Raw genomic sequence first — 13,040 nt, 5'->3', positions numbered from 1 at the left:
TAGTTTGTGTAGCTTTACACATTCTAAGTATTTTTATTTTAAGTTTGTTACAACTACTACCAAAATGTCTTTCTTGGAACAGAGAAATGCAATCAACGCAAACTAAAAAATTTATGCAATGAATTAATCAATATTAATTCAGCTAACCCTAACGTCACAGAAAGTTTTTATATACGTCAACAGAATGAAAAATAATATTATATTGTACGTAAGAATGTTTAAGTTTCAGAGTTCATGTAGGATTTTCGTAATAGATTAATTAGTGGGTGGAGCCTAGTTCATTGTTCATAATTTTACTACTTGCTTTTCGAAAAATAAGAGATGTTTTACTGAGTACTAAATGCAGCAAAATAATTTTCAATAGTTGTACCAATTCTCCTTCAACATATATTAGGTCTCTGATATTCATTTTTTGGTTTCAGATTGACTTGTGTCTGGGATTTTTATAATTATTGTTCTAGTTTCATTTTCGGAATTAAAATAAAAAAATTAATGAAATTTTCATCTTAGACTTGAAACAGGTATATTGCATATATTTACTACAACGCTAGTCGGTGACCAATCACGGAGCTTCAAACTGCCTGCACTAATTTCCTATATGCTCTTTTAAGAGAAACAGATCAATCGATTTGGAATATAGTTATGCGATTCATAAATATTAAAATTAACAACTATCTTCAAGAATAGTGGAGTAGATAAGTTCTTAAAACCTAATTTTATCGTTAGAAAAATTCCTGGCACAAATAGCAACAAGTAGAGGTGATAGTGTTTCACATTTTAGAAGTTTACTTGAACGTCAGCAGTTTGCTAGTAATGAGGAGGGCCTAATATACTAGAAAAATGGGTCCGACTTTCACTAATTACTTTTCGGAAGCACCAGATGTCTTCGCCTTGCATTGAATGCTAAGATTTAATCCTAAATTTTTTAGTCGATTCATATCATTCTTTTCTTAAAGCTTAAGAGAAATTTGCCTTATACTATACACATCAAATTTTTGGATACTGCAAACCGTTCACACTTTTTTTACTATAAATTTATCTTATTCTCGTTAGCTTAAAGTAGACCGTTATAGTTAAAATATAATGTAGAGATTTCTAAAATATTATTAGAAATACGTAATTATGTATAACATATATTGTATATAGTTTATGAAGGAATAAGCTTATAGTAAAATGATGTAGACGCAAATTAACGGGAACGTATAATAGGAAGACTGCAGATAATTTTCTTTTTTTCTTTATTCAAATCTCGATCTTCGACTTACATTTAATTGATAAAATTATTTTTTCATTAGCGTATTTGATCATTGGTATGTTATATCTGCTTATATTTCGTAGATACTATTATTTTACTAGAAAAATTATTAGCTATTGCAACATTTTAACAACTAAAACCTTTGATACAATTATAGATCCTTATATTATATGTTATGAAACTAATTTTGTAGGCTGGATTTTTTTGTCCATGGTGGCATATGATTTTAGCAAAATCATTTTTTATTATATTGTTAACAATATTTATTCAAGATTAAAATAATGAAGATTCTAAAAAAGTAATGCTGTACAAAATTATTTCGAATCTTCTGAGAGATCATTTGAAAAAAGATGACTTGAGAGTCTACTTGAGAATTTTTATATACTTTACTTCACAAGCCGTATAGTAACTTTAAAAAGAGATACTTGACGTCCATGTAGAACTTTTGATTGTTACCGTTTGAAATTAAGTAAACTCGGTAATATTATCATTAGCGAGATTTTTAGTCAGAAAAGAATTAATTACTTAAGGCAGAAATTGTATTGTTATTTAAATTTTGAATTATTTGGTGGTTTGACACTACTTTCAATTATTAACGGCCTATGTACGAAAGTTTAAGAAGAAAATTCAATTTGAAGAACTTTAATCATTCTTGTATTACTGTTTAAGTCAGATACTAGTCCCGTTCGAACAACTATATAGCAAAAAATATCTAAACGATTAAAGAGTAAATCACGATTGTGCCCAAGAAATTTCCAAAGCTATCTATCGGCTTTTGTCGCACAGTTGCATATATTCGCGTTCCTCAACTAACAATTTAAAAATATTTATAAATGGCACAATCGATTTAAGACTTATCTAAAATCATTTGGTTATTAATTGCCACTCGAATATTCATATACAAAAAGCTGCGATAGTTTCTTCAGAGATCCCAATTGTCATGAAATAAAATATTTTCTTGTTTTATAAACTAAGCTATCGTTCATGGTTTCAATTTTTTATTCAGTTTATTATATTAATATATGTGCCGCGACCCTATGATTTCCCTAAGCATTGAGTATATAACGATACTCATTTCATAAAAATTAAGCAAACAACAAGAACTGATTTAGTTTCATGGATCAATAAGAATCTAGTAAAACCATCTCAGATTTTTCTATCGCTATTCGCAATTGAAATGTACAAATAATTCCAAGGCATCAAATTTAATAAAAATTTGAGTTTAAATTTTGAATCATCCACGATGAGATAAGGTACTTATATAATGTATTTTATTTTTCATTTTTTGTATAAAAATCGGGTTGTAAGTAAATTTTATCTACCTAAATCATACTCGAAAGTAAAGAGATCGTGAATGAACGCTTTTCTTATTTTAATGTTCGATATGTAAAATATTAAGTCTCTTCGGCAATGTAAAATGGAGTAAAAGAGTTTAGAAGTAGATTTATATAAAAAAAAATTTTTAAACATTAAAAACTTCACGTAATATTGCATTTATTATTATTCCTTAAGATGCAATCGCTATCCATTAACTATTTGATTAGATAATTTAAACTTAGCTACATATTGTTCTGGTCATGATATTTAATATCAATGTTAATATTTATATTGGTGTAATTTACTATTCAAATGTCACTATAGATGCCAACGTTGTAACGTAAGACATGGATAATCGAATGATCTAAATCGAGAGTAAAAGGTAAAAAATCGATAATTCAAAGTGTTTAACACCTAAAATCATAACTACCGATCCAGTTGTTTGATAATTTAGGTATGCGCTAGATCCGATTTCGATACAAGAACCCTTGGATGCTCTTATCATCATCAGATGCAACATTTTCCTAGTTTTGATAGAGTATTTGTACCATTCAGTATAATAACTGCATCAAGAAATTAAAATTACTTCAAAGTAACATGACAATCAAGGTGATTTGTACCTTTTGTCATAAAGGTCCTGACTTGCATCAAGTACTTTTTGACAGGGATAGCTTGCCACGAATAGACCTTCCATGTATAAAAAGTAAATACAAACCATTTTAATCGCAAAATTTACATCCTGTTCGAGTGCGGTTACCATCTGCAATTAACATAACGACCATTTTTCCTACTTCAAAATAATAAATAAGTCATAGCGTACCAAACAACCAGTAATACTCATGCCGATGATTAAAAAAAATATACCATTGAAAATCAAACGGCTGGCTAAATTATTTACGGATTCGATAAAACTGAAAATAAAGTAATAATAAAATATACAAAATTACACCTAAACATTTTTAATTTTAACTTTAGACAATATTGATGCTGTTGAACAATATCGCAAACATAGTTGTAAGCTGCATCTTGTTCTTCTCTTTTCAAAAATTCTTTAGTTCGAGAATACTTTGAAATTTGCTCCAGTCTTAATCTAAATTGTAATAGAACAGCAAAGCATTGTATTATTATCAAAATTATTGAATTGGTTGATATATTCGAATAAAATTACCCCAAAAAACTGAATTTCCCTGTTGCGATGTAAAGCAGAGTTGCATACACGTTTCCCATGCTTGAAACCATTACTTGTACTAAAAAAATTAATATCAATAGTAAAAAAAAATAAACGTAAAAGTTATCATTTTCATCGATGAATAATTCCATGTGAATAGAAAGTTTTTTTTGGTGCGTATAATTTCCTGGTAAAATAATATTTGCCGTAATAGGCCATAGTACTGGAAGTACAATAACGTACAAAAAATAAGATCCACTTAAAGCACCTAAAAAATGATGAACCAACTTATGCATAATTAATGTTTATTTTAATTTTTGAAATATACCTGCAAGTATGAGAGATATTAAATTAGCAATGTCAATGTATTTTTTCAAAAACTTTTTCTCTTCATCGTATGCGGAATATACGGCGAAAACATCCGTATAAAATTGAAGACATAGTTCTACTGATGTATTCATATTTAATTTCTTAGCATTATAATTTTCTATAAAGTAAATCACCTGAAATGATTATCATTTTAAGTGATATATTGAATTTGCAATAAGAGACCAAAACTACCAAGGAGTGTCATAAAAAAATTGTTATTACCGTAGATATACAAAATAGAATATCAATTATGGCAAATACTGATCCTACAACGATCTTTTTCGAACGTTTCCAGTAAGGCCACATAAATGATACTTTCATAAAATAAACCATCAAGGGATACATTTCAGCGCCAGTTTTTTCAATATCTAATATCTCTGAATCGAATAAACGATTCGGGTTTTCTTCTTTTATGTTCAACCTATTATCTGTTAGCGAAAATTTCAACACCTTTTTGACTAAATAATACTAAATTTACAGCAGAATTTTGTCGAATTACTGTGCTAGTTAAAAATACGAGAACTTCACTTTTTCTTTAATTATAAGTGATATTTCAAGACTAAAAACAACGTTTTAACAGTAGAACACTAGAGTGTAACAGTGGAAATAATACCACTATTAATAATAAATATTGTTATTTTATTATGTAAAGACTGTACAGAATTCCTTGGTTAATTAATTAGGTATTACAGCGACGAACTTTGACGTGTTACTAAGTTACCAATGCTTTTTGTTTATTTGTTCCTTCTGGCTCTTTCTCTATGTGAAAAGAAAAGAGAAAATTACTTTTGTCTGAGCAGTTTTTAGGGTCGTTTTTTCATAAAGCTAATCATTAAATATAAAATATTTGTAAGGTAGACATTATTTTGTAAGCTAGAGACACTCCGTTGCTCTCTTTTGGAGTTGGGGCTCCAGCCAATTCTCGACTGCATTGCGTTTTTCATCGATTAATAAATAGAGAACGTTTCTTCTGGTCTACCTCATATGGCTTTAAAGATATCTCAATAAATAAAATTGTTCACATGAAACTCATAAATTATATTGTTCACATAAAACTCATAAATTGGAGTATTTTATTTATGTATTTTAAAGTGACATCTAGCGATAAAATTTGAAAGTACATTGCGATAAATAATCGAAGACCCGTATTAGCTTTTATTGAAACATAGCAGTACAATAACGTACTCAAACAGACGTTGTAGTGGTAGTTACTAATGACTCGTTTAAACAAAGATTATTAAGAAGTAAATCACATGTACTTGTAATTTTTGAAAAACTATTTTTTTCAAAGTCTATATCATTTATAAACATTTTATTTAGAAATGACGATTGCGATTTTATCCATGGATATGAACAATTTACTATAGAAAAATTAAAATTAGTTTTCATTCTTATACGTTTATTTCAAATTATTCACAATAGCTTGAAATAAGATATTTACAGTTTGAAGGAAAAAATTCTGGTTCTTAAGAAATAGAAGTAAGAAATACCTGAAGTCGCTACTTGCAAAAAGCAAAAAGTATCTCAATGATCAAAGAGTAAATTACGATTGTACCTATAAAATTTCAAAAGCTATCTATCGGTTTTCATCGCACTGTTGCATAAAATCGCGCTCCTGATCTTACAATCGAAAAATATTTGTAAATGGCACAATCGATTTAAGATGTGTCTAAAATCATTAGGTTATTTATTAATAGCCATTCGAATATGAAAATACAAAAAGCTGCGATCGTCTTTCTGATTGTCATGAAATAAAATATTTTCTTATTTTACGAGCTAACTATCGTTCATGATTTGAATTTTTCTCTTACTTTATATAATATCTCATTAATATGTGTGCCGCGTTTTTATGATTTCCCTAAGCATTGAGTACATTTCGATACTCATTTTATAAAAATCAAGCAGACAAAAAGAATTGATTTAGTTTCATGAATCAATCAAATGCAATGGTAAATGTTTCGCAGATTTTTATACAATATTTCATAATTTGAAGTGCATAATACTAACAGCATAGAATTGTATCACTTTGTAGTTGAAATTACGGATCACTTGTAACAATCATGATTTAACATAAGATTTTAAGAATATTTTATTTAGCAATATGATTGAAATCTTTATTTTCGTTGTCAAAAAAGGTTAAACTTTGATATTACTAATTTATTTTTTTATTAATTTTTTTGGACGTGGGCAGAGTAAACTCTGCAGCCAGTGGCCCTTGTGAACTAGTTCCTCACCGAAAATGTCGTTAAACCTTACTTAGGTGAGGACATCCAAAAGATATTTCTGCCACATTCCCTGTCAACCGTAGGTTGCAGCTACCGTATGGTGATTAGGCGCAAATGGCACTTCTGAATTTTATAGCCCGAAAGGCTTGTAGGAAATAATGTAATGTATTTATACATTTTCCTATTTAAACTTGATTATTCAGAGAATTCTATTTCAAAGTAAAGAATACAACAACAACGTTTTTTCCACATCTAGAAAAAGTGTTTCAGAATCTAGCTCAAACTCTCATAATATGCTCATTAATGGGTGGCCCCTATTAAAATATATAGTTTTGGGTCAAATCCACACTTATTGCTCCCCGGGTAAAAGACATATACTGCCGTTCAATCATTTTTGCCATACCTAAGTAAAAAATGAGTAAACCTCAAAACGTCATAACTCAGTGAATAAAAGTCGTATCAAGATTTTGAATCGATCATTTGAAAGGTATTTTCAAGCCCTTTCTAACCTTATAGATGAGTATTAGGATTATTCATTTATTCACTTATTGTCGTTAACAATTAACAAGTCGAAAAAAAATGTTTTCTGGTCTTTGTTATTTCTGCTGTCATTTTAGTAAGAAGATTCGTAGAAACATTCTAAGACCATCAATTTGTAGGTTTTGTCAAGACCTTCAAATCCTTTTTTTAAAAAGGGTCCTATTGACCTTATTCGCAAAGATACGATGGTTTAACTATAGAGCAATAATTGTTTTCAATTTTCAAATTATTTTTCATTTATATGTTCACGGCTTTGTAAATGAGATAGGAAAACACTTTAGTTACAAAAAATGTTTATTTTTTTATGTTAAATAAGAATTAGTTGTTATGGATCAGATTCGTAGAATATTCATGGTTTTGGTTCATCGAAATTTTAGAATTTAAAAAAATATTGGGGTCCAGTAAACGGCCGTATCCTTGCGAATAAGGCCGGTAGGACCCTTTTTAAAAAAAGGATATGAAGGTCTTGACAAAACCTACAAATTGATAGGCTCAGAATGTTTCTACGAGTTTTCTTACTAAACTGACAGCAGACATAGAAAAGACCAGAAAAACTTTTTTTTTCGACTTGTTAATTGTTAATGACAATAAGTGAATAAATGAACAATCCTAATACTCATCTATATGGTTAGAAAGGGCTTGAAAAGATCTTTTAAATGGTCGGTTCAAAATCTTGATACGACTTTTATTCACTGAGTTATGACGTTTTGAAGTTTACTCATTTTTTACTGAGGTATGGCAAAAGTGATTGAACGGCAGTGTATAAGCAAAGATTTATAATAATTGCATTAGACTATGAAGTACTTTCATTTCTTTTATTTCATTACTTAAAACTACCAGTGGTCGCACTTTATATCAGTTAATAAAATCGATCGATTTATTTAAAAATTTATTTATCGTCGAAAAACTTTAGGCGTCAAACCTTACACTATACGCTTGTTTTGCTTCTTAATAATTTGTAGCTCTGTTACGATCTATGTTTTCACAGGCTTCGCATCTTTAAGCTTTATGATATTTTTTTAAGATACTTATAGTTTAAGATACGTCTGAGATTTTCATATTTTTTTACCTGATTTTCTCTTGGGAACAAAAAAAACGAAAGACAGAATTTGGTCCTTAGGTCTGTTAATTATTGAAGTTTTTTTGTGGCTCTTAGACTTGATGGCTTATTGCAAAAATGTAGTATTTATTACTTAATATGCTAGGAATGTGGGAAGTTTCTGATGATAAATATGGGGAAAACATTCAATTTTATTTTGATGTATAAGTTTCTCTTTAGAATAGCAGGCTCTAGAAGTGTTCAAACCTTTTCAGAATACTTATTTTGAAAGATTAAACTATTTGTAGTAGAATAAAATTCTCATGAACTTTTTCTTATAGCTACTAAGAGCTAAGATAGAAATTTTTGAAATGTTAGCAACCAATAATTATAAAAAATACCATCTACAAGCCTAAAAATGGCGATTACTGGCCTTAGAAATTCTTATAACATTTATGGACATGTATATATTAGATACTCTGATAAACCAACTGAGATTTGTGTATTGTCATTCGTTCATTGACATTTAAAAATAATCACTCGTGTAGGACATACAACTCCCTGTCTATATTGAATACTTGTTCTTACTGCATAATTCAGTACTTCGATAGATATACAAGGTTGATACTTCTGTTTTGATGAATAATCTATTAAATATTGACGAAGACTGGTATTTTACCATGCAATCGTATTATTTGTCGATATATTGTGTTACTTTTATTCGATGTAAACCTTATATTCTTACATAAAATTGTATCACAGATACACTCAATTTGATCGTTTATTAAAAATATCTATTATTGATTCAATCCATAACTATATGCATTAAACAAATTTCCCTGAATCACTTATTTTTATTTTAATAGTCATTCAACTCTCAGAATATCGAATACCTATTCTCTTAAGCAATATTAAATACTAAAAAATGGATGGAAGTTACGACGAAAATATGTTTGTGATCGTCTATGATTTTTAAGTAACTGATTTGAGACTGTGTCTGTTCTTGAATTATTGTTTCACGCTCAACTCTGATCTCGATAACACGTTACGACTCGTTGATAATATGGTTTTTAGGATTTTGACTGTTTTTGTGATTGAAGTATCGTCGATTAATTTTACCATTGGGATTTTTTTACTGAAATGATAAAAATAGGATAATTATTATGCGTAGAGCTTTAAAATTAATAATAAATCACTTTAAACTTATGTTTAGTAGGCTCACGAACCTTTTCTACTTAGGGATACGTAAACAAAACGTTTAAAAATTCACTTTTTGTACATCAATTGGTTTTCAAAATATTCTTAGCGATCATAAACATCGAGGAGTTTGCTCTACGCTTGGTCCTCTTATTGATTGGTTTGTCTGCGACAGTAGAGAATAAGTTAACGTTAATCGCATGTATGTTGAATAATATTTTTGCTATAATATTTTTGTTCGAAATTATTTACGAACGTGATATTACGAGTGTAATAATCGATAAGAGAAAACAAAACAAATCGTTTGTATGATTGCGAATTCATAAATTTGTCGATGGGAAATTTAGTAACACGCGACATCGAAATTTCATAAGTCTTTGATAAAGTGGACTTGTATCTCTAGATATGACAGAAAAATTGTTGCGCCTTTTTTCAAAAAACAAATGTTCAGATTAAAAGATAAAAATTTCATAGTTAAAACAAGAAAATTCATCAACTAAAATCATTTTACCTGTTTTAAGTTATACGAAATGATGTAAAAAGCAAAAGCTTGGGTTTAATAGTGCTTAAAAACGTATGGTTATAAAATGAAGTTATTATTTTTCCATTTGCTTTTATTATTTGAAAATATACAGGCAGACAATATGACGGATTTGAGTACTAACTTCATTTTTGATTACTTTAATTATAAAAATGCACCAAGCATTATCGGGTATTCTTGCAGTTCTACAGAAAGTAATTATTTGTTTAAAACATTATGAGTTTTTAATCGTGCATTATTTTCACGGCGATATTTTGTTTGTGTAGATAATATGCATTTGATCAAAACTCTGAATCAACGTGGTATTTCCATTTCATTAATGAGTACCGATAGTTTGCGCGAATTACGTCGATCGGCTTCGACTAAAAATTGGAAACTAGGCGTTTTCTTAGACCTAAGGTGTTTAGAGGAATCAACCATTTTTGAAATATTTTCAGAAGTAAGTTCGGTATGATCGCATGAATTCGTAATATTGTTGCATAATCATTGTATTTAGGCAGCAGTAAATCGTATGTACGGGGACCTACATTACTGGCTTATAATAACCCAAAGTTTAGAGGACGCAACGGAGTGGGTCGATAATTATTCACTAAGCATTAGTACGGATCTCGTTATTGCTGTCCCTTTGAATGACAATTCAGTGAGTACGATAAATTCAATAGCTAAAAATATGAATAATAATATATTTAAAGCAGGAGGAATTTATACTGTATGACGTTTATAACCTCTGGAAAGAAAGAGGCGCAAATGTGAGTGTACATTTCTTCGGATTTTGGAGCAAGAATGGACAAATCAAAATTTTTTCACAGAGCAATAACATTTTGAAACGAGCTAATTACCAGAAGTTAACCTTGAAAATATCATTTTATTCGGTATGAACTCAAATATTTTGTACAAACTACAACAGTAACTAATTTTTGCTTTTTCAGAGCAAATATAAACCTCCGAATATGACGCTTGAAGATTATTTACAGGATTACTCTAGTACTCCTAAAGACGGACTGTCGAAATTTGGTTTTAATTTAATAAGGCATCTTACCGATCTATACAATTTCTCGTAAATTTAAATTTTTCTATGTAAGTATTTGAGTGCATCGTTTTATCTATTCGATTATATTGTAGATTAGTTAGTGGAGATTCAGGTAAATGGAAAGTCGGAGATAAGTACGGGCCCATCGTACGAGCGTTAAGTAAAAACGAAATAGATCTTACTGGGACACCGACAACAGTAAATCGTAAAAGGACGTATTTAGCGAAATACATATTTTCAGCTTGGCCATTCAGGTAGTTAGATTAAATTCTCTTCATGGTAACTTATGTCAATATTTTTTAAATAATTCTTATTTTAGAACCTGTTTTATTTTTCGTAACCCTCAACGTAAAAACATAGCCATTAACGAAGTCCTCGGACCTCTAGCCATTGATACTTGGTACCTAAGTCTAGTAATTTTTGTATTAAGCGCCTGGGTTTTAGCAACCGTTTTTAAATACGAAAACATAAATAGTACGATTATGAGATATTCAGAGTCATTTGTTATTATAGTAGGTGCTCTGTGCCAGCAATGTAAGCAGACAGGTAAATTATTTTCTAGTTTTAATTTTGTTAAATGTATTTTCATTGTCACAGGTACGGAAGTTCCAATGAAACATATATCCACGCGAATCGCCTTTTTTCACATCATGATATTTAGCTATCTTTTTTATAATTACTATTCAGCGAGCATAGTTTCTGCGCGTTTGAATGAGCCCGTTTTTAAAATTAACGATTCATTGAACGAAATGTCGAAGTTAAATATGAAATTGGCTTCTGAGTGGATGGTTTATTTCGAGCTTTTTATCAAAGTAAAAATCGATTCTCTTCGTATTCTTAATATTATTTTTTATAATTGGTATAATTTCTTCTTCATTACGAATACAGAAAGTTGATTGGGATATTCAAACGTTTTACAACAAAACTTGGTCAGCCATCCCGGAAGCTGAGCAGTTTATGTTACCAGAAAAAGCAATGCATTTCGTACAACGTGGCGGCTTTGCATACCACGCTCATCCAGACGTAAGCTATCCGTTCATCAATCGATTCTTCAGCAATAAGCAAATTTGTGAACTAAAGGAAGTTCATCTTGCGCAACCCACATCTTCAACCTTTGCCGTTAGCCGTAATAGCACACTAACAGAAATTTTAAAGATTGGGTAATTTGTGCGATATATTATTTGAACTGAATTCGGTCAACATCTAATAAATATCACCAAACGATTCTAGATTTTTCAGATTATCTGAGGTGGGTCTGCGAAAACGGCAACTTTTAAGATGGACGTCTGTGCGGCCTCGTTGCCAAAAGTCAATTTTAAATGCGTCTAGTATAGATATTTATGAGTTTGCTCCTCACTTACTCATTTTGTTATTAGGTATGGCATTTGCGTTTGGTATATTAATATTTGAAATTGTTTTATACGATTTTAAAATTGGTCGATAATGAGGAATTAATCCATCATATATTACCTATTTTACTGTTAAATATTTATTTATAATAATAATAAAAGTATGAATCAACTTTCACACAATTTTCAATATTTTCAATTTATACCTCATAGATTACAATTAACCATTAATAAATTTTATTTAAATGTATTTGTTCTGCTTTAAGGAACAGAACGATTTGCCTTGCGCTAAAAATTTTACTTCAACAACTCAGAAACTTAAGTTTTTCATTTAAAGATTCGAAAAGGACATCTAGCGGTAGAACTTGAAAGTACATTGTGATGAAAAATCGAACACTCGTATAAGCTTATACTAAAACTCTTAAAAGTAAAATAGCGTACTAAAGCTGTGGAAATTTTCTGGCTTTGAAATTAAAAAAATCTATATTATAAACTATTGACACATTATTAACGCTTGCAATAGTATGTCTTTGTAAACGCACGATACTAAAGTTGAAAATTAGCCAAATATGAATATAATATTATTTCTGTGGGCGTTTCACCATGTATACTCTATACATCTCAGAGTCAGTTAGAAACCAATCAAAACACTTCAAACTGCCTAAATTATTTAAATATTATACTGCATAGTAGACTTGATAAGTACTCAATACCTAACTTGATTATTCGAAAAATTCCTTAGTATAAAAAAGTATAAAAAATAATGATTTTTTGAATTTGACTAACAAATTTTGGACGTTTACTCGAATTTCGATTGTAAGCTTATTATAGGGTGGGTCCTAGCGTAAGAATAATGGGTTCAATTTTCACTAATTATTTATTTAGAAGTTAGAGATATTTTTATCTTATAGTAAATACCACTTTTTACTTTTGAACATTTTTAATAGTTTTAACCTTTCTCAAGCCTTTCTCAGCGCCTTGGAGATTCATTTTTTACATTTAAAATTAAA

General features: G+C 29.5%; 2 protein-coding genes across 6 annotated transcripts in view; one reads left to right on the top strand and one right to left on the bottom strand.

Moving 5' to 3' along the window:
- Positions 1-13,040, bottom strand: part of LOC106656897 (brain protein I3) — a 61,639-nt gene that overhangs the window by 19,576 nt on the left and 29,023 nt on the right. The gene's annotated exons all lie outside the window — the stretch shown is intronic.
- On the top strand, positions 7,437-12,208 carry LOC106656896. 4 transcript variants are annotated; one of them, XM_023462934.1, is made up of 4 exons: positions 7,437-10,090; positions 10,148-11,493; positions 11,570-11,841; positions 11,912-12,208. In XM_023462934.1, the coding sequence occupies exons 2-4, from the start codon at positions 11,164-11,166 to the stop codon at positions 12,123-12,125; spliced, it is 816 nt and encodes a 271-aa protein (XP_023318702.1). In that variant the 5' UTR covers positions 7,437-10,090; positions 10,148-11,163; the 3' UTR covers positions 12,126-12,208. The 4 variants fall into 4 exon arrangements, with proteins under 4 accessions (XP_023318702.1, XP_014233542.1, XP_014233543.1 ...); XM_014378056.2 differs by having other exon boundaries at positions 7,437-10,708; positions 10,774-11,493; XM_014378057.2 differs by having other exon boundaries at positions 7,437-11,215; positions 11,279-11,493.

Source organism: Trichogramma pretiosum, unplaced genomic scaffold, assembly GCF_000599845.2.
Source record: "Trichogramma pretiosum strain Unisexual culture from Peru unplaced genomic scaffold, Tpre_2.0 scaffold14, whole genome shotgun sequence".
NCBI lineage: Eukaryota > Metazoa > Arthropoda > Insecta > Hymenoptera > Trichogrammatidae > Trichogramma > Trichogramma pretiosum.
The sequence above is the reverse complement of the archived record's forward strand: the minus strand, read 5'-3'. Positions and strand labels throughout refer to the sequence as shown.